The 21981-nt window shown below is 46.0% G+C and overlaps 1 protein-coding gene across 4 annotated transcripts; it reads right to left on the bottom strand.

Moving 5' to 3' along the window:
* Positions 1-155: 155 nt before the first annotated feature.
* Positions 156-21760, bottom strand: CYP4F12 (cytochrome P450, family 4, subfamily F, polypeptide 12). Of its 4 annotated transcripts, none has more exons than XM_015123189.3 (13): positions 21660-21709; positions 21068-21266; positions 17588-17732; positions 15694-15747; positions 15472-15599; positions 13469-13590; positions 12232-12502; positions 11116-11182; positions 10802-10931; positions 1231-1364; positions 1075-1139; positions 783-865; positions 157-390 (listed from the first exon to the last, which is right to left on the bottom strand). In XM_015123189.3, exons 2-13 carry the CDS (start codon positions 21263-21265, stop codon positions 213-215), a joined length of 1575 nt encoding a protein of 524 aa, XP_014978675.3. In that variant the 5' UTR covers position 21266; positions 21660-21709; the 3' UTR covers positions 157-212.
* Between the last annotated feature and the right edge of the window lie 221 nt (positions 21761-21981).

The raw sequence follows: 21981 nt of genomic DNA, 5'->3' as shown, positions 1-21981 counted from the left end.
AGGCATGGAGGCCCTATGCTCAGCCAAAGAGGTAGTCAGTTTCTTGGGGTCAGGGACAACACCCCGCCCAACCCACCGAGGTTAGACCTCACCCTGAAGCCTCCCAATCCCCAAGAGCCCCCTGTTGGCAGTCAATCAGTGAGGCCCAGGCAGAGGTGACAGCACCGTTTTATTCATGAGAATCTGCAAAATAAGGTGGATGGATCACAGAGTCACTGCAAGCCTGCGCTCAGGGGCTCCACCCGCAGCCAAAGCCCGCCCTCGGCGCGCAGGATCAGCTCCGGCTTCCGGCGGGGCTCAGTGTGGTCCGGCAGGAACCGGAAGTGCAGCAGCATCAGTGCCAGGACCGTCTTCATCTCCGCCATGGCAAACGCCTGCCCGATACAGTTCCTGCAGGCGGGAGAGTGGACTGTGACTGTGCCCAAGACCCTCATTTGGGTCCCATCACTCCAGGAGCCTGACCCGGGACCCCCCAACCACACCCAGCTCAACCTGAGAGATATAGAGAGGGGCTAAGCATGCCTGGGACCCCCATGTGGGCTTGCATGTCCTGGAGTCTGGGCCAGACTCCAGGTCCCAGGTCAGACCAGCAGATGGAGAAGGGGATTTTGAGCACTCCACGGACTCCTCTAGGACCTACTCATCCCCATTCCATGGACGTTTTCCCATAAACTGTGAAGGAGTGGAGGGAAGAGCTGGAACTGGGACCATCTACAATGTCCCCCTTTTTCGACTCCCGCACCCATCACCCCATCCCTGCCTCAGGCACAGGGCACTCTTACCTGGGCCCTGCGGAGAAGGGAATAAAAGCCAGAGGTGACCTCTCCTTGCTGTTCTCTGGGTCGAAGCGGTAGGGGTCATAGACCTGCAGGTGAGATAAAGGTTTGCTGGGTGGGGTCTCCTAGGTCCAGCAACCTTGTTGGAGAGACAAATGTGTGTGTTGGGGCGAGGTGATGTTGGATTTTCCTCATCAAAACCCTGACCCCTCCACTAGGAACATTGGAATTGACAAGAAAACAAAACAAAAAAAGAGTAGAGGATGGGAGTGGTGGTGGTGAATGAGGAAGGCAGCACCTCAGGATCCGGCCACACAGTTGGGTTGTGATGGACCCCTGTTATATTGATGACGCAGATAATGCCTGTGGGAGAGAAGGGGGCAGTCAGGACCAGGATCCCCTGAAAGGCCCATCTTCCTACCTGGGAGGCTCCTCCCCCTGAGGCTGTGGGCACCTTTTGGGATGACTCGGCCATCTGGGAGAACAATGTCCTGTGTGCAGTGTCGGGAGATGAAGGGAGCTGGGGGATGTAACCGCAGGCTCTCCTTCAGGCACATGGTCAGGAAGGGCAGCTGGGCCAGGTCGTCCCTAAGGAAACACCCCAGCCCCAATCATTATCAAGGGAACGAAGACACAACTCTCCACCTTTTCTATTTCCAGATGAGACCTTTTCTCTCTGTCACAAAATAAACTCCATGGGGATCAAACATTTGAGAATTTTCAAAAGCAGAAAACAATTAGAGAAGCAGACAATTAGAAAAGTATCAGAGAAAATTTAGCCAAGCAGTTAAAAATAAATGCTCTGGTGAAAACACCAGAAGCCAGCGTTTAAAGGTTAACAAATTTGCATAAAAATAAACATTTTCTGTGGCAAGAAAGCAAACTCAAATGCAAATGAGTGACAAAATACCCAGATCCAATGTTTTGCTCTTATTTGGCATGGTACTACAGATACCAGAAAGTTCAATTAGGCAAGGGAAAAAAAGAGTCATGCAATTTGAAATGTGGGAGCAAATGTATCATTTTGGCAGATAATGATTTTACACTTAGAAAACACTAGAGGCCCCACTGGAAAATGTTTATAAACATTTAAGATCCAGCAAAAGAGCTGAATTCTCTGCTTAATCTTTCTTCTTTTGCATTGGCTATTTAAAATTTTAATATTGTGTGCACGTATTTGGTTCAGAATTTGAGAACTTTAAAACATAATCCACCTCTATGGCCCAATGCCATTTACTTCTCCCCACACGTTGCCAGATTATTATCTTTTTAATGTGTGCTTTCTGGGCTAATTTTTAGCATCTTAAAAAATTATATGGGAGCACAGCATCTACTATAGACACTATTATGTATCCTTTATATGGGAGTGGGGGGCTAGAATGGAGTCACTGTTGCCCTGGCTGGAGTGCAGTGGCACAATCTCGGCTCACTGCAACCTCCACCTCCCAGGTTCAAGTGATTCTCCTGACTCAGCCTTCCAAGTAGCTGGGACTACAGGCATTCACCACCATAGCCAACTACTTTTTTTAAGTTTTAGTAGAGACGGGGTTTCCCCATGTTGACAAGGCTGGTCTTGAACTCCTGATCTCAAGTGATCTCCCCACCTTGGCCTCACAAAGTACTGGGATTACAGGCATGAACCACCATGCCTGGCATGTATCTTTTCTCATTTAACAGTGTATCACTTTTTCATAGCCCCTGGGATTTATGTCAAAATAAGGTTATCCCTACTCTGGAGCTATGAAATAATTTTCTCATGGTTCCTTCTAGAGCTTTTAGGACTCTTTTAGAAAAAAATGATTAATCTGAACGTTATCTTGTCATAAGACACGAGAACCAGGTTCAGTTGCCTTTTTTCCAGAAGGCTTTCCAGTTGTCCCAAGAACTTTTACTTAATTATCTATATTTTTTCTCTTGATACACAACACCATCTTTAGCATGTACTGTGTTCATTGGGCACAGAATTTATTTGCATAAATCGTTAGTTTTGCCATGTAGAATTAACCGTCAACTGAAAAGATAATAAAAGAAAATATACTAGTCAAAATAATATAAAATACCTGGATTAAACTTAAAAAGAAACATGAAATCTCTGTATTTCATTATAAATTTCCCTCAATCCAAATAAAACACACACGTTGCCATGCAACAAATGTTTGTAAGGGTTGATTTAACAACAACAAAAAAAGCCAGTCTGCCAGATGTTAAAACCTATTAGAAAATCACAGTATTGGGAAGCCGAGGTGAGTGGATCACTTGAAGTCAGGAGTTTGAGACCAGCCTGACCAACGTGGTGAAACCTCATCTCTACTAAAAATACAAAAATTAGCTGGGCGTGGTGGACAGTGCCTGTAATCCCAGCTATTCAGGAGACTGAGTCAGGAGAATTGCTTGAACCCGGGAGATGGGAGGTTTCGGTAAGCCGAGATCGCACTACTGCACTCCAGCTAGACTCCATCTCAAAAAAAGCAAAAAGAAAAAAAAAGTCACAGTAATAAAAATAGTATGGCAATGCCATAAAAAAGGATGCATTCAAACGACTAAAAAGGTTAGAGACAGACGTGTGAATAAGTGAAAACTTCCCATCTGCTAAAGGAAGCCCCACAAAACTCTGGGAAATAGATGGATAGTGTGATACAAAAGAAAATATGGACAAATGTAACTTCATAAAAATTAACTAAAGCACCCCCCAAAAAAGTCAAAAGGCAATCTTTTGCAACAAAAGGCAGAAAAAAATCATTAATTGTGATACACATTCTTATAAGTAAATAAGAAAAAAGAACCCAAAGAAAAACAGCAGAAAATATAAGATGACCACTCCCATAGAAAGAAAGTAAGTGGCTTATCAACTTGGGCAAAGGATGCTCTTTCTCACTCTTATTTAAGAAAATGCTCATTAAAAGATGAAATGTGAAGACTGACAAAAATTTTAAATTTAATAATACAATAATACTATTGGCAAATTTGTGGGAAAGCTTGTGCCATCAAACTCAGCAAATATAGAAATGGATTTGCAATCATTATTACAATTGTAGAATGCAAAAGGTCCTTGATTCAGCAATTGCATTTTTGGGAATTTGTCCTGCAGAGATGCTTACACATATGAGCAATGGTCACTGTAGACACATGCCAATTGCACAGGTTTAATTTAGCAAAAGGATGAAACAAGCCAAATATACATGGATAGGGAGACATTTAGATAAATATCTATTGGGAGAACCCACCCCAATATTTCAATGTAGGTTATTTCTATTTTCCATAAGTGTCAGCCAGCTGAGAAATAAAGAGAGACAGTATAAAGAGAGGAATTTTACAGCTGGGCCACCGGGGGTGACATCACATATTGGTAGGACCATGATGCCCACCTGAGCCTCAAAACCAGCAAGCTTTTATTAAGGATTTCAAAAGGGGAGGGGATGTAAGAACTGGAAGTAGGTACAAAGATCACATGCTTCAAAGGGCAAAAAGCAGAACTACTAATAAGGGTCTAACAAAGATCAATTCTGAGGGAACAGGACAAAGGGCAAAAGCAGAACTACTGATAAGGGTCTAACAAAGATCACAAGGCAAAGTGCAAAAGCAGAACTACTGATAAGGGTCTATGTTCAGCAGTGCACGTATTGTCTTGATAAGCATCCTAGACAACAGAAAACAGGGTTTGATAGCAGAGAGCTGGTCTGACCACAAATTTACCAGGGCAGAGTTTTCCCCACCCTAGTAAGCCTGAGGGTGCTGTAGGAGACCAGGGTGAATCTCAGTCCTTATCTCAGCCACATAAGACAGACATTCCCAGAGCGGCCATTATAGGCCTCCCCCCAGGAATGCATTCCTTTCCCAGGGTATGAATATTCCTTGCTAAGAAAAGAATTTAGCAATATCTTCCCTACTTCTACGTCCATTTGTAGGCTCTCTGCAAGAAGAAAAATATGGCTCTTTTTGCCCAAACCTGCCGGCAGTCAAACCTTATGGTTGTCTTCCCCTGTTCCCTAAAAATTGCGTTATTCTGTTCTTTTTCAAGGTGCACTGATTTCATATTGTTCAAACACACATGTTTTGCAATCAATTTGTACAGTTAACACAATTATCACAATGATCCTGAATTGACGTACGTCCTCACCTTATGAAGATAACAGGATTAAGAGATTAAAGACAGGCGTAAGAAATTATAAAAGCATTATTTGGGAACTGATAAATGACCATATTAAAATGAAATCTTCACAATTTATGTTCCTCTGCTGGGGCTCCAGCTGGTACCTCCATTCAGGGTCCCTGACTTCCTGCAACAAACATCCACAGAATGGAACACTGTAGAGCTACACTAAAGGAGAAAATGAGGATCACTAGTCCTGTCACACAATGCAGGCCAGAAGGTAAATCAGTACAGAGACTCTGGAAGGCAAATTGAGCATATCTACAATGATTGGAAATGTTTATACAAGTGTCTTCAAGAAAGGGATGGGACAAATAAAACATGGAATGCTATTCAGCACTCAGAAAAAATAGCTATCAGACACACTATTAAGTGGGGAAAAAAACATGTTCCGAAATGTCCATAAATGTAAATACCATAGGACAAAAAATATATGGAATATAAAAGGAGAGAGATGATAGAAAGATATGTAGATAGATTGATAAACAGACAGACAGTTAGATGACAAATCAGTATCTCTACAGGCCCCCTTGGAGAAAGGGAGATTAGGTGGGGTAGCAGGAATGTCAAGGATAACCCTTGTCTTATCTGTAATGTCTCATTGAGTGCAAGAAGAACCTGTTCTCATCATTGCTTTTGTAATTCAAAACTCATTTTCCATGTGGTATATATACAGAACGGAGTGCTATTCAGCCTTAAAAACAGAAGAAAATTCTTTCATTTGTGACCACATGGAAGAACCTGGAGGACATCATGCTAAGTGAAATAAGCCAGGCACAAGAAGACAAATAGCACGTGACTTTAATTACCTGCGAGATCTAAAATAGCTAACACAGAAATCATAGAAACCAAGAAGAGAATGATGGTTACCAGAGAAGGGAGGAAGAAAGAATGGAAAGACATTGGTCAGAAGGTACAAGTTTCTGTTACACAGGAGGAATAAGTTTTGAGATCTATTACATGCATGGTGACTATAGATGATAATAATATATTTCTCAAAATTGCTAAAAGAGCAAATTTCAAAAGTTCTCACTACAAAAATGATGAGTATATGAGATGATAGGTATGTTTATTAAATTGACTTAATCATTCCACATTGTATACATATATCATAACATCACGTTGCACCCTATAAATATATATAAGTAAAATCTGTCAATTAAAAATAAAAACAAATATTCCAAAACTCATATTTTGAGAAAAAGAAAAGCTCCCAAAGATATATTGTTAATGTGAAGGTATGTGTCTACTTTATTTCTTTTTATTTCAATAGCATTTGGCGTACAAGTGGTTTGGTTATATGGATGATTTCTATAGTGGTGAATTCTGAGGTTTTAGTGCACCCATCACCCAAGTGTATACTGTCCCCAATATGTAGTTTTCTCCCTTACCCACCTCCCAACCTTGATCTCCGAGTCTCCATAGCTCATTATATCACTCTGTATGTATTTGTGTCCTCATAGCTTAACTCCTACATATAGGTGAAAATATATGGTATTTTGTTTTCTATTCTTGACTTACTTCACTTAGAATAATAGCCTCCAGCTCCATCCAAATTGCAGCAAAAGACATTATTTCATTCCTTTTTATGGCTGAGTAGTATTCCATGGTGTATATATGCCACATTTTCTTTATCCACTGATTGGTCAATGGGCACTTAGGTTGGTTCCGAATCTTTACACTTGTGAATTGTGCTACTGTAAGCATGTGTGTGCTTTTGTCTTTTTCATGTAATGACTTTTCCTTTGGGTGGATACCTAGTAATGAGATTGCTGGATGGAATGGTAGCTTTACTTTCAGTTCCCTGAAGAATATCCTTACTGTTTTCCACAGAGGTTGTGTTAATTTCATAGCAGTGTATGAGCATTTCACTTTTCACTACATCCACAACATGCATCTTTTGTTTTTGAACTTTTTAATTATGGCCATTCTTGTAGAAATAAGGTGGTATCTCATTATGGTTTTAATTTGCATATCCCTGATGATTAGTGATGTTGTGCATTTTTTCACATGTTTCTTGGCTGTTTGTGTATCTTCTTTTGAGAATTATCTATTGGTGTCCTTTGCCCACTTTTTGATGGAATTTTTTTTTTTTCTTGCTGATTTGTTTGAGTTCCTTGTAGATTCTGGATACTAGCCTCTTGTCAGATGGATAGTTTGCAAATATTTTCCCCCACTGTATAGGTTGTCTGTTAACTCTGCTATCATTGTTATTATTATTATTATATTATTATTATTATTTTGTTGTACAGAAGCTTTTTAGTTGAATTAAGTTCCACTGATTTATTTTTGGTTTTGTTGTATTTGCTTTTGTGGTCTTGATCATGAATTATTTGCCTAGGCCAATGTCCAGAAGAGTTTTTCCAAGGTTATCTTATAGAATTGTTAGGCTTTCAGGTCTTAGATTTAAGCCTTTGATTTTTGTACAAGGTGAGAGATGAGGATCTAGTTTCATTTTTCTACATATGGCTATCCAGCTTTTGCAGCACCATTTATTGAATAGGGTGTCCTTTCCCCTATTTATGTTTTTGTATGCTTTGTCAAAGATCAGTTGGCTGTAAGTATTTGGCTTTATTTCTGGGTCCTCCTTTCTGTTGGTCTAAATGCCTACTTTTATACCAGTACCATGCTGTTTTGGTAACTGTAGCCTTGTAATGTAATTTGAAGTCCAGTAATGTGATGCCTTCAAATTTTTTCTTTTTGCCTGGCATTGCTTTGACTACACGGGCTCTTTTTTGGTTCCATATGAATTTTAGAGTTGCCTTTCCCAGTTGTGTGAAAAATGATGAAGGTATTTTAATAGGCAGTGCATTAAATCTGTAGATTGCTTTGCACAGTATGATCATTTTCACAATATTGATTCTTCCAATCCATGAACATGGGATATGTTTTCACTGGTTTGTTTCATCTATGGTTTTGTCCAGCACTGCTTTGTAGTTCTCATTGTAGAGAGCTTTAACCTCCTTGGTTAAGTATATTCCTAGGTTTGTTTTTTTTTTTTTTTTTTTGCAACTTTTTTTTGTTTGTTTGTTTTGCCCTGTGAGAGTCAGAAGGCGGTTCTCAGGTCACTGGGGTAATGTTCCAGAGGTAAGTATAACTGCCCCTACCTCACAGAAGAGTTTGCCAAAGGAGTGGAGAGTAGCAGGTGGCAGTAAACCTCATCCAGCTCCCATGCAGTTGGCACAAGGTGGGTCTCACACCTGCAGTGTTCCACTCATAGCACTGGATTTAGATCCAGGTAGTCTGTGAACAGAACTAAGACTTGCCCCAGGCAATAAGCTTTTCCCACAGAAATAGCAATGCTTTCAGGGCACGCCCTTTTTTGTCCCTGTCCAAGGCCAGGCACCCAGCTCCTGAACTCCTGTCTACAGCACACTTCCTGCTTGCCTTCCAGGTTCTGTTCAAGGGAGTTCATTCCCACTCAAGGTTTTATCAAGAAATTCAGTTGGTCATTTCGTTCAACCTGTGACCCCTGCCTGAGCTAGTTGTCTGACTTCCCCAAGGCCCCCTGTGAGATACAATAAGGAATGGCTTCCCTCAGTCCATGCTGGAAATTGGGAATGCCTGAAAGGCACTTCCTACTGCTGCTTCTACTTTTATATTTCTCACCACTCCTTAAATCAGTTCAAGCCCTGGGTAGAGTTAAGGCCTTCCCCTGTGGTCTGGATTTTCAGATTCCTCAGTGAAAATGTGTATCCTCGAGGCAGTCTCTCCCCCTCTCACCCTCTGTGGATTTACAGTTTTTTCACCTGTCTTACAGAGTAGGATGCAACCTGCAGCTCCTGTTGAAGGGTCTGTGGATTCTTTTGGTTTTCCTGTTAAGTCCCCGTGTTGTTTCTTGGGAAAAGAAAGTTCACAGTGTGAATCTCTACATACTATTCTGTCCTTCCACATGGGAGAGCACACTGACATTGCCTCCAATCCACCGTCTTGGGAAAAAATACTATGTCTATTTTATATGCTCTTATTTGTATAGAAAAAGTGTGTGTTCATGTAAAGTGGGCATCAGGATAGCCATTTTCTGGAGGGACACACACAAAACCATTGATGGTAGAAACTGCTAGGGTGAGACTTAAGAAGGAAGCTCCTTTTGATAAATTTTTGGACACTTTTTTTTTTTACAAAGTGCACAATATTACTTGATATTTTGGTTTTTAAAAGCACAAAAAGTTTTGCCACCTTTCAAGACTGCTGTGCTGAACAAAGATTTCGATGGGAAGACACTGCCTCCAAAACACCTGTCCAGTCCCTTGCCTCCTCTCCATCCCCAGCCCCTGGCCTGGCTCGGGTTCCAGAATGTCTTCACTGGGACTTCATTCTACAGCTTGTCCTCTATCCACAGTAGCCCTGAAAACATTTTTCTGGTGCCCAGATATGACCTGTCACTCCCCTGCTGAACCACTTGTTATGGCTCCCCATTGCCTTTGGGTTAAAATGGAAGCCATTACCATTTTCCCATGCCTTCCACAGCCGGACTCTGCTTTCAATGCCATGGTTATTATCTCATCATAACTCAGTTCCTTCCTCTCTCATTCTCTCTCTGTCTTCTTCTCTCTTCCCTCCTCTCTTTATCTTGCTCTCCCTCACTTTCCCTCCCTCTTACTTCTTTCTCCCTTTATGACCATCTCCTTCCCCCAATGCACAAACCTCTCTTTCCCTCTTCTCCCTCTCTCCTACTCCCCCTTTCTGCATTTTTTGCCCAGCTTGTCTTTTTCACCTAGAGCACTACAGCATCCAAACATCTACTGATCATCATTCAGGGTTTCAGTTGCACTTTATTATTTTGGTTTTTTACTTTTTTAGAAATGGGTTCTTTCTGTATTGTCCAGGTTGATCTTAAACCTGACCTCAAGTGATTCTCCCACCTCAACCTCCTTGGTACTTGGTATCACGAGTGACAGCCAACACATCTGGCTTGAAACACTTTCTACACTCCCAGCCATGCTTCTCTTGCTCTCAACTCCATCCTTGCCCATGTGGACTGGGAATGCCCTGCACTGGGACTGTTCCCGCTAAGCTGGGAGTACCTGGAAGACATATCCATAGGCAGGGTTCTTTCCAGGTCTCCAGAGCACAGAAAGGTGCTGGGAACAGAACTGGCATTGGAAACGTGTATGGAAGAGTTTGCTGAATGAAGACTGAATGGATGAATGATACAGGTGTTCTAGACAAAGATACATGACTTTTACCCCCAGGTCTTCCTTACAACTCCCTGGACTGGACTGGAGGGTGGGAATTAGTGAACAAAAGAGCAAACTTTCAGGAAGTAAAGATGTTCAAAAAAATGCTAATTCAGAGAAAACAAGAAAGAAGTGAAGGTAAAATTCATTGATTGAACATGTCTAGGTGTCATCATCTGCCTTCATATATTGTCACTAGTTCTCTCAGCAGACTAGGACACTCTGTCCCAAAAGCCTGAAAATTTTCCCCTGCTAGCCAGGCTAGATACCAAGTTCTGCCTCTGGGCTCTACTACTAGTACTGCTAGGCAATAATGGAAGAATTGACAAAAACAACTTCCCCTTCACCAGCTGAGCAAACATTCAAGAAGTGAGGATGCTCGAAAAATATGATATTTCTTGGAGAAAAGAAAGAGAGTGGAGGGAAAGTTCATTTGTTGAACATGTGCAAAGTGGCATAATCTCTCCTCACATACTGTCACCAATTCTCTCAGCAGCCCAGGTCTTTCGGTCCTAAAGGCCTGCAACCTTTCCCCTGACAGCCAGGCTGGGTATCAAGCCCTGCCTGTGGTCCTCTGCTTTTATACCCACTATGTAATAGTGGAAGAATCAACAAAACAACTCCTCCACCCCTCCTCACTTGGGGAGCAGAACAAATGATGGGCTCAGGAACAGGCCAGAAGAACCTGCACTCACCATTCAATCTCTTTAGGATCGCGATCCTTCAGGAGCTCTTGCACCTCCTGTCGGCAGCGCTCCTGGTATTCTGGGTGCCTCGCAAGGTTGTACAGGATCCAGGAGAGACCACTGGCCGTGGTGTCATGGCCTAAGGAGCAGCCAGGTAAGCTTGACTTCAGCACCAGGGGTGGACAGCGCCCAGACATTGAGGCCCTCAGGAGGATGGAGGGAGGGGGAAGATGGGCAGAATGGAGTGATCCAGGGTCCACCCACCCGGATCCTGAGATGGAGGGACCTTTGTCCCCACTGTAGTCCCACACTAGGACCCTCACCTGCAAACATGAAGGTGTCAGCCTCTGCTCTTATATCCTCGTCTGACAATGCCTTCCCATCTTCATCCTGAAGAGACAGCAAGACACACACACACACACACACACACAAATTATACTATCTCTGAGACTTCAAAGTCTAACCAGAGATAATCTCTGAAGCTCTGGTCTTCTTCTAGAAACTCAAATCCACTCTGCACGTCTAGATCTCTCTTGTTCACCGTCACCAGAGCCCCAAATTCAAGGGCTTCCCCCAGCTCCTTTGCCTCCCCTTTGGACCTTGGTGGCAGGAATCAATGGCTCTCGAATGTTTTCTTTTTCTGCATAATACAGACTTTCAGAGAAAAAGATACTGGCAACCTGGGGTACAGGATATTTGAATGGCAATTTGTGTGGGAGGTTAGAAATTATGTATTGCTCCAAAAATATTTGCTCACATTCTAGAGTGGTCAACTCAGAGAGTCTTATCTTTCCAGAAGATATTTGGGTTATAAAACTATAGAAATTGCCATCTCACAGTAGAGGAGTAGTTTATACTCCAGAACAAAGCATTCTCTCTCTCTGTCTCTTTCTCTCTCTCTCTCTCTCTCTGTCTCAACTTTCACCCTGTAAGAAAGAAGAAGCATATGAGCTAGCTGTCCTATATAAGATATAAGACTCATCATGGGGGGGGGCCCTCTCCTATGGTGCAAATTCTTGTGCATTTACAGGTAAAAACATTGTGTTGCCCTAGGAATGGAGAGCCAGCACTACAATCCTACTCTGCCTGATGTTATTGCTGTAAATAGCTAATGGGCTGCTATGATCCAGGGGTTTGGTGCATCTGTCATCATAGATATAGACATAGACATAAACATACAGATATACATAAAAATGTGAAAGACTAACACAATAACTTGTAAGTCAAGTAAAATCTCAGGCTCTTCACAGTTTCAAAATTAACAGTGCCCCGTGAGCTGCATGCAATAAAGTCATCTCTAAAACCTGTCTGTGACCTTCCCTTTCTCAAGCATCTTCCATGGCTCCCAGTGCCCTTTGGATCAAGACCAATTTATTTCACCTGACATTTGACATCAAGCTCTATTCTCTCACTTAAATTCAGATCGTAGAGAAACCCACCTTGCTCAGCAGAAGCACATCAATGAAATCCAGAGTCTTGGACTTGGCTTTGTCCTTGAGGAAATCATCAATACCTTGAGTGGGGAGGGTGCGGCGCCGCTCCTGGATGACGGCGTCTGTGAAGTCGTGCACCAGGCGGCAGGCCCTGCGGAAGCGCCGCCCGTCTTGGGTGAGGTAATACAGAAAATCCATGTACTGGAGGATATGCTGGTTTCTTTTCTCTACAAGGGCACTGAGCTCCAAGATGGTGGCAATATATTCACTGGGCCTCCTGCAGGCCAAGGGCAGAAAGGGAGGCAACAATGTAACATATGCAAAGCCCTAGGAACACCTTCCACCAGCAGCCAGGAGCTACCTCCCATCAGGAAACTGAGTATCTAGAAACGGATGGTCCTAGAGATGCATGGTGGGTATCAGTCATGAGATTGACTCTCCAGACTGTCTTCTCTCCCTGCTTCCTATCTCTGAGAGAGTAGTCTCCATGCACCTAGGCACCTAGAGTACAGCTTGGACACCATGTTTCTCTCCTCTCTTTCCCACCCAGTATCCAGTACTGATCATTTTCCTTACCAAAAGTGTCCACACAACTCAGACTTCATCCTCTTCCAATTCATCCCTGCTCCAGCTACCCTCCCCCCACCCCAATAACCAACTGTCTCTCTTCTCTCTTTCTCCCTCTCTCTCTTTCACCATGTAAGAAAGAAGGAGCAGCCAGGCACAGTGGCTCACGCCTGTAATCTCAACACTTTCTGAGGCCAAAGAGGGCAGATCACTTGAGGTCAGGAATTCGAGACCAGCCTGGACAACATGGCGAATCCCCTCTCTACTAAAAATACAGAAATTACCTGGATGTGGTGACGGGCTATCAGTTTCCCACACAGCTCAACTCTTACCACATTCATCATCAGCTGAAATTACAAAAGCTCTCCGGAAATCTCTTTATAAACTTCATACCACTTTTCCTGATTTTCAGTGTCCTTAATATCTAGCCCCTACTTCCACAACCTCGTTTCTACTGTCTCTTGTACATGCTTGGCTCATCCTAACCTTCTTGCTTTTGCCCAGATATTTCTACCTACCTGGAAAGACAGCCCTTTCTCCTCTTCCTCGACCTTCAAAGCACAGCTGATACAAATCCTCCAGAAAGGTCCTTCTGGTTACTTTGCTCATTCCTCCCTCCCCAACTTACTCCCTTTGGTCCGAGGATTCACATCCCAGGCCCTGGGAAGGAACTCACTCCTGACAACGGCTGTCAAAGCTGAAGATGCATTTCTGCAGACTGTCCAAGGTCATCAGGCTGATGTGCTCAAACATGTCCAGACGACTGCTGCCCTCTGAGGCCAGGTGCTGCCACTTGTCCTGGCCAGAGAAGTGAAGAGAGCTAGAGCTGGGCCCTGCCTCCTTTGTGCTCCTCCCCAGCCCCAAACATCAGGATGGACTCCCCCACAACCAGCCTGCTGGTCCTTTGCCCCAGGAACCCATTGCCAGCAAGAACCAGACTTGGATGAGAGCAGAAGCTGTTCGTATTAGGAGATGAAGACCCATGGCTTGGAGTCAAGAGACCAGCATTTAAGTCTAGCTGTGTCTCCTGTGCTCTATGTGCCCTTGGTCAACCTATTGCACTCTTCTAGGTCCCACCTGTCAAATATTCAATAAGATCAAGATGATCTGCTTTGGGGCCAGATAAACCAGGATAGAATCTCTGCTCCACCACTCCTAGCTCACTTCCTGGCTGGTTGAACTGTGTCCAGCTCTCTAATCTCTCTGGCCCTCAGTTTGTCTATCTGCAATAGGACAAAAATAACCATAACCTAACAGAGTTATTAAAATTAAATTAGACAACTTATATCCTGGCATTGGGACATGACATTTTTTCAGGCATATGATGAGTGCCCAGTAAATGTTTGCTTTATTCATCTCCATTGCAATAAATTTATTTCAAAAAATATCCCTGTGTTGGAAGAGGCACTTCTTCATCAGCCCTGAGCATCCTTGCTGGGTATGCCACCAATACAAGACCGTGATGTTCTTACTTGAGCCATTTCTCAGAGTTGTGTTTGCAGAAAACAACCTGGAGAGACAAGGCAGTGACTCCCCCTGGAGCAGTATCAGGCTTGTATTTGCCACTATTAAAGCAGATTCCCTAAGCCTAATGCCCATTGTCTGTCGTACAATGTACTGCATGAGCAGACTACTATAGAGGCCCACCAGTGTCACCCCCATGGAATTTAGGTTGACTCAGAAAAAGGATACAAACCAACAAGAAGTACATGTCACTTATTGTGCCATGAGTAATCAACTACCCTTTGTCTCTGACCCAGGAGTCTTGTGTCTTGTGTTAGAATCCATGAAACAGTAACGAGCCAACTTATCAGCTTGCATATTTAAAAAAGTCCTAGACACTTCACAAAATCCTGACCCCCAATTCTTCACTTCTCCCTGTATTCACACCCTTTGCACAGTAATTTTTCAGCAACTCCCATTAAGAGATGCATTCTATTTTACACCCCTTTGAGTCTGTACTGGACTTTTGACTTCCTTTGGCCAATACAGTGTGATGAAATGATGGTGTAGTAACTCTAATAGACCCAAACCTGGTTGAACTTTGAAGCATTGCAGAGATAATGTCCATAGACATTGCAGCCTCCTCTCAGTTTCTTGGAACCCAGTCTCTGCCATATGAGCAACAGGGTGCCTTCTGGAGGCAGAGAATCACATGGGGGACATCCAGGTGTCACAGCGGAGGCCATCCCAGATCAGCCTGAAGCTAGTGAAGCCCCAAACATGTGAATGAACTAAGCCAGGATCAGCAAAGCTGCCCACCTGACCCACAGCTTCTCATGTGCCAAGAGTGATCCCTTCTACATCCAGAAGAACTGGCCAGCTGTCTCACAGACTCGTTAGAAATCATAAACCCTTTTTGCTCTAAGCCAGTGAGTTCTGAAGTTGTTTGTACTCAGCAATGACTACTACGCAATCTTCACTTTTACTCTCTTGAGTTTACAGGGATTCTGTGAGAAAAACACAGAAATTGACACCTTCTGAGAACCTACTACGTGCCAAGTAAACGACCTTTTAAGTAGGGATTATCCTCCCCATTTTACAGATGAGGAAACTAAGGTTCAGAAAGGAAGAGCAATGGCCCAATGTCATCCAGAAGAGCCAAAATTCTAGACCAGATCTGTCCATGCTTCCTCCACCCCAAGACTCCAGCTGGGACCCAGAGTTCAAGGGACTCACAAGCATGATGGTCGCACTCTTGTTGAAGATCTTTATATAGGGCTTCAGGATGTTGAAATGGAAGGCGGGTGTCAGCATCCGACGGTGGTGGCTCCACTTGTCACCGCCACTCAGCAGTATCCCTTCTCCTAGTAGGGCAGCCAAGGACGGTGGGCAAGAGCAGCACCTTCCCCCACGCCTGCCCAAGGTCACCCCCAACCCCTTTCACCTGCAGGTACTCACCCAGCCAGGGCTTCAGAAACCTGATGGAGAGAGCATCCTTGGGTGCAATGGCAGCTGGCATGAATGAGGACCATCAGGGGCCATGTAGAGGGCAAGAGAGGAACTTCAGGTGTAGGGCAAGGCTCCCTACCCGCACTTTCCCCACTCCATGCCCAGCATAGCGGGAAGGGGGCCAAGGGCAAAAGACGAAGGGAGGATAGAGGAAGAAGGACCAGCCCAGGCTGCAACAGCACAGTTGCAAATGACACAACCTAACGGGGCATAGCACAGCCCAGCACTCCTTGACATGGGTCCTATATGTCCCAACATGTTCTGCAACAACCGAGCACAGCTCCACACTCTACAAAACACCTTTAAAGGAGCCCAGGACACCCTGTCTGCCCCAGCACTCTCTGTCATCTCCTGACATGGACCTGAGATAGTCTGACATGACCTCTGTGTACCCCACAGACAAGCCCCAGATAGGGTTTAAATATGATTTCTTAAATGTCCCAGACATGTCCCAGGTGTAACCAAGACTTTTCTTCAAGCATAATAGGAATGGATTTCGAAACCTGGCTCAGGAAGACTAAAATAATGACTCTGACAATTCCAAAGAGACCCTAGCTCCCAGACCTTGGACAAGCTACAAACGTGACGAAGAGATGACAAGGAGGAGAAAAGACAATTTCAAATCACATGTCAGAGAAGAACCAGAAAGTCTCTGACATACCCCAAGTGTCCTTGGCCAAAGCTGAGCCACACACATGATGACTTCCCCATATGATCCCAGGTTAAACAGAAAGGATACAACCAGGTATAATATTGAAACTATAGGCTGTTTATGGGACTCCTGGGGGAAAGGTGAGCTTTCTGACAAGACCTAAGCTGCTGGGACCCATGGTTGACACCATAAAGAAAGACTGCCTTAAAAGAAAAATTGATGCAGAGAAATGGTGAAATTAAGAAAAGGAGACAGATTCCTGATGATGTTCATTGACACTTGGTTTCAGCCATGCCTGAAGACCACCGTCCCTGGACTTTACACTCCTTTGATTCTCTTTATTTGCTTAGAGCACACAAAGTTGAGTTTCCGTCACTCACAACTGAAAGAGACCTCAGCAGCCAGAGAGCTGGTGACCTGCACAGAGTCACTAAGCATTTTGGGGTCAGAGCCATAGTTTCTGTGGGATGCTGCCACTTCCCTTGCTCAGCCTGGTGTGTCCAAGGATGAGAAGAGCAAAGAGCAAGGGGAGATCAACCAGCTGGGGTGGGTTCTCCTATTGGAGAATCCTGAAGCCTGCAGGAGGAGGGCAGTGATTGTAAGGTGGATGAGTGACAGGATGAGGTAGAAGGAACAGACCCATCATAGGTGGACGTCACATAAATAACAGCCCAGATCCTCCGCCAGCCACAAGTCCTCCTACCACTCTGGGCTGAGGGATGGACAAGGCTGGTGCCAGGACTGGCTGGACCCCCAAATACCAATGATGCCCACTGCATCATCCTGCCACACACTTTAAAAACATCCCACTTATTGGTCCAGACTCAGTTCCAACAACTCCTTCTCCAGGAAACATTCCAGCCTGCCCCATCAGACACCCAGTTCTCCTCTAGGTTGTCACATCCATCTCTCTCTTGCCCATTCCTGACCCCATGAAGCTGGAAATGTCTCTGTCTAGACCCGTCTCCTCAAGCATTGGGGTTTCTTCAAGAAAGGTCCCTGAATTGAGGCGTCTTGGGGCCCCAGTGGTGCCCAGAACACCAAGGCAGGGAGCAGAAGGCAATGGAGGGAGAAGACATTGAGATGGAAGTCTCAGTGAGGGGCATGAATACTCAAGGAGGGGCCTAGGTACTGCAGGGACCACACAGAGGCTTGGCTTGGCACCCACCACCACAAACTCTGCATGGGTACCTGAGGCATTGGTGATAGACCGAATGGTGTCAGGGTGGCATAAAACGATGAAGGGGATGATGGGACCCATCCATATCATAAACCCCTGGGAATAGGTGGCCGATATCTGGGTCAAGTTCTTCAAGCCCTCCTCTGTAGGAGTGATCTGAAAGCAAGTCAGGGGGCCGTCAACTCCTGTGATGGTTAATTCTAGGTGTCCACTAGACTGGGCTAAGGGATGCCCAGATAGCCAGTCAAACATTATTGCTGTGTGTGTCTGTGAGGGTGTTTGAGAAGAGATTAGCATTTGAAGGTAAGCAGGATGGAAATAGTAGGTGCAGAGGAATGAGTGAGTGAGGAGAAGAATGAGTGAGTGAGGAGAGGAATGAGTGAGTGAGGAAAAGAGTCAGTGAGGAGAGGAATGAGTGAGTGAGGAAAAGAGTCAGTGAGGAGAGGAATGAGTGAGTGAGCAGAGGAATGAGTGAGTGAGGAGAGGAATGAATGAGTGAGGAGAGGAACGAGTGAGTGGGTAGATGAATGAGTGAGTGAGGAGAGGAATGAGTGAGTGGGTAAAGGAAGGAGTGAGTGAGGAGAGGAATGAGTGTGAATGCGTGAGGAGAGGAATGAGTGAGTGAGGAGAGGAACAAGTGAGTGGGTAGATGAAAGAGTGAGTGAGGAGAGGAATGAGTGTGTGGGTAGAGGAATGAGTGAGTGGGTAGAGGAATGAGTGAGTGAGGAGAGGAATGAGTGAGTGAGGAGAGGAATGAGTGACTGAGGAGAGAAATGAGTGAGTGGATGTTGAAATGAGTGAGTGGGTAGATGAACGAGTCAGTGAGGAGAGGAATGAGTGGGTAGAGGAATGAGTGAAAGGGCAGAGGAATGAGTGAGTGAGGAGAGGAATGAGTGTGTGGTAGAGGAGTGAGTGAATGGGCAGAGGAATGAGTGAGTGAGGAAAGGAATGAGTGAGTGGGTAGAGGAATGAGTGATTGAGGAGAGGAATGAGTGATTGAGGAGAGAAATGAGTGAGTGAGTAGAGGAATGAGTGAATGGGCAGAGGAATGAGTGAGGAGACGATTGAGTGAGTGAGGAGAGGAATGAGTGAGTGGGTGTTGAAATGAGTGAGTGAGGAGAGGAATGAGTGAGTGAGGAGCAGAATGAGTGAGTGAGGAGACGATTGAGTGAGTGAGGAGAGGAACGAGTGAGTGAGGAGCAGAATGAGTGAGTGAGGAGAGGAATGAGTGAAGGGGCAGAGGAATGAGCGAGTGAGGAGAGGAATGAGTGAGCAGAGGAATGATTGAGCCATCTCCCTTGCTTCTCTGGGGTTCCAGACCCCAGCCACCATGAATACCCAGCTCCCTGAACCCCTACTGGAAGTCCTACCCCTCTGGAAGTCCATCTACACTGAGACCCCATACCCCATCCAATCCATTGAGGGCATGAACAGGACAGAAAGGCAGAGGAAAGGAAGAACTTGCTCACTCTTCTGCAACTGGGACATCCGTCTTCTCCTGCCCTCAGAACTCCAGATACTCAGGCCTTTCTGGACTCTGGCTGAATTTACACCACCAGCATCACTGGTTTCTGACTTGCAGATGGTATATCATGGGAATTCTTGGCCTCCATCATCACATTATCCAATTCCCATAATAAATTCTTATCTCTCTGTCTCTTTCTGTCTCCATACATACATGCACTAGAGGTAAGAAGAAACACCCTATCTGTTTCTAAGGAGATTCCGTTTCTAGGAAGAACCTTGAATAATGCTCCACCCTAGAAGGAGCCACAAGTCCCCCTGCAGCCACCGGATGTGGTGCAGCATCTGCAGTGAGCAGCGTGTCTGGATTCTGAACAGCTGCAGGGGATTTATGCTGACCTCTGCTCCTTCTCTCTTGGGGCCGTCCCAGGATCCGAGGGTAAACACCAAAGCAGAGAGAGAAGACAAGCTGTCTGCTCAAGAGGATGTGTTTTCTCGTCCTGGAAATGATTTCAGTCTGGGGATTGCTATATTGGAAGGTCCCCATGGGAGGAGGTTTGTGGGCAGCAGTGTGGCCTCAGGACATATCCCTAGGGCTGGTTCCCACATCCTTTTGTGTCCTGGCTGGCCCACATGGGCACTGGTTCATCCCACAGACTAAGAGTCTGCATGTTGAGGGCCCTCCATTCTTAGCAGCCCCCAGGGGAGCGGAGGTGACTCTAATGTCCATCATGATGGCAGCTCCTACCTGGGAGAGCCTGCCTTATGCCAGGCTCTGTGCTAGTACCTCCTGTGGACATGTGGACACACCCATCAATCCTGCCACTTGTAAGTGAGCAGATGGAGGCCACATCCCCCAAAGGGGAGGACTGGTTCAAGTCAGAGGGCAAGGTTTGAGAGTGTCAAGGACGGCTTCTGAAAGGGGAAGGGAGTGGGCAAATTATATCCAGGTTGGGCTACAGGGCTCATTTGGACATCTTAGTGGGGAAGAGCACATTGTCTGTGGAAGGGGATGGGGTGGGAGACTGCCTGCTTCTCTTCTGGTCCTGCTGTGTCCTTCCATGGGGAAGGAAGTCAGAGCTAATTCCTGTGGGAAAGCAGCAGCCCAGAGATGGGCAGATACAAGCAAATAGGCCAGTCAGGGAGCAGCCTCTGTATAATGGGTTCGGGAGGCCTCAAGTCCAGCAGAGTAGAAGGTGGGAATGCCAGGAGAGCCCTGCTCTGTGCACCCCACAGCCATGCAGGAGCCTCTGGGAGGTGCAGTAGTGTAGGGAAGACAGGCAGGAAAAGGATCCAAGCAGGCTGAGGTGGAAGGACAGGGAGGTGAGAAAGGATTGGGATGGAACTGCAGAGGAATGAATGAAAGAGGAGAACAATGAGTCCGTGGGTAGAGGAATCAGTGATTGAGGAGAAGAATGAGTGAATGAGGAGAACAATGAGTGAGCGAGGAGAGGAACGAGTGAGCGAGGAGAGGAATGAGTGAGTGAGGAGAGGAATGAGCGAGCGAGAAGAATGAGCGAGCAGGTAGAGGAATGAGCGAGTGAGGAGAGGAATGACTGAGTAGGTAGAGGGATGAGTGAGTGGGTAGAGGAATGAGTGGGTAGAGGGATGAGCGAGTGAGGAGAGGAATGAGCGAGTGAGGAGAGGAATGAGTGAGTGGGTAGAGGAATGAGCGAGTGAGGAGAGGAATAAGTGAGTGGGTAGAGGAATGAGTGAGTGAGGAGAAGAATGAGTGAGTGAGGAGAGGAATGAGTGAGTGAGGAGAGGAATGAGCGAGTGAGGAGAGGAATGAGCGAGTGAGGAGAGGAATGACTGAGGAGGTAGAGGGATGAGTGAGTGGGTAGAGGGATGAGTGAGTGGGTAGAGGGATGAGTGAGTCAGGAGAGGAATGAGTGAACCATTGCCCTTGCTTCTCTGGGGTCCTACGCCCCAGACACCATCAATACCAAGCTCCCTGAACACCATTCCTGCTCTTCTGGAAATCCGTCCACCCTGAGACCCCAGACACATTTTGCTGTCACACTCACCAGGCCCAGGTGACCCCAAAACCAGTTCTGTTTTGGGGGCTGCGGGAAACACTGGAGCCGGCGGCGGTTGTCATAGAAGGCATAGGTCCAGGCCAGGACGCGGGCAAGGAGCCAGGAGCCCACAACCAGCATCAGGAGCAGCCCTGGGGACGTTGCCACCGGTCCGAGGCCCAGCCAGGGCAGGCTCAGCAGTGACATTCTGCAGGGCAGAGGGGATGGAAGGTGAGGTCCTGAGGCCCAGGGAAGAGCTCCAGAAACAGTGGAGAAGGGCAGGATCAGGAACTACTGAGGGCAGGGCAGGGAGGGCTCAGAGGTGGGTAAACAACGGCTGAGATCTAAAGTCCAGAAAGGCCCAACCAAAACCAACAACCAAGTGGCCTCCAGTGATCTGGTAACCACACAGAAAGGGAAAGAGATGGGCTGATTAGAGTCCGGAAGGGCCCAGCCTGAATCCTTGGGAATTTGCTAGGAGTTCAGTTACCAGGAAACCACCAGTTTCCCATGCCAGCAGCTTGTAGCCACCCCAGCCTTGGGCAGTCCCCTCCCTATTCCAGGCCAGGACCCTCCAGCCCGGCCACCCCCAGCCTGGCACCTTTTGTCAGGAACAGCCTGTCCCACAGAAACTCCTCTCCGCTTCTGCTGGGAAGTCTTTGGCCCTGGTCCCTGACCTAGGGAAGGCCTTAGGAGGCTGGGCTGGGCTGGGATGGGCTGAGGCAGCCAATCCCCACAGTCTGGGTGTGTCTTCCGTGCCTGGGCAGCCAGCCAAAACCTGGGTTTGGGCCAGCTGGGTGCAGCTTAGGGTGCTCCAGCACGAGCACTGAATTCTCAGGTCTCAGTACCTTCTTGGCAGTGTGCAGGGGAAGTTGGGGGGTGGTTAAAGGGGAATCTGAGCCCCAAGTTTACCTCCACCCTGC

Source organism: Macaca mulatta, chromosome 19, assembly GCF_049350105.2.
Source record: "Macaca mulatta isolate MMU2019108-1 chromosome 19, T2T-MMU8v2.0, whole genome shotgun sequence".
Taxonomy (NCBI): Eukaryota; Metazoa; Chordata; class Mammalia; order Primates; family Cercopithecidae; genus Macaca; species Macaca mulatta.
Note: the sequence above shows the minus strand (reverse complement) of the source record. Positions and strands in the feature narration are given on the sequence as shown.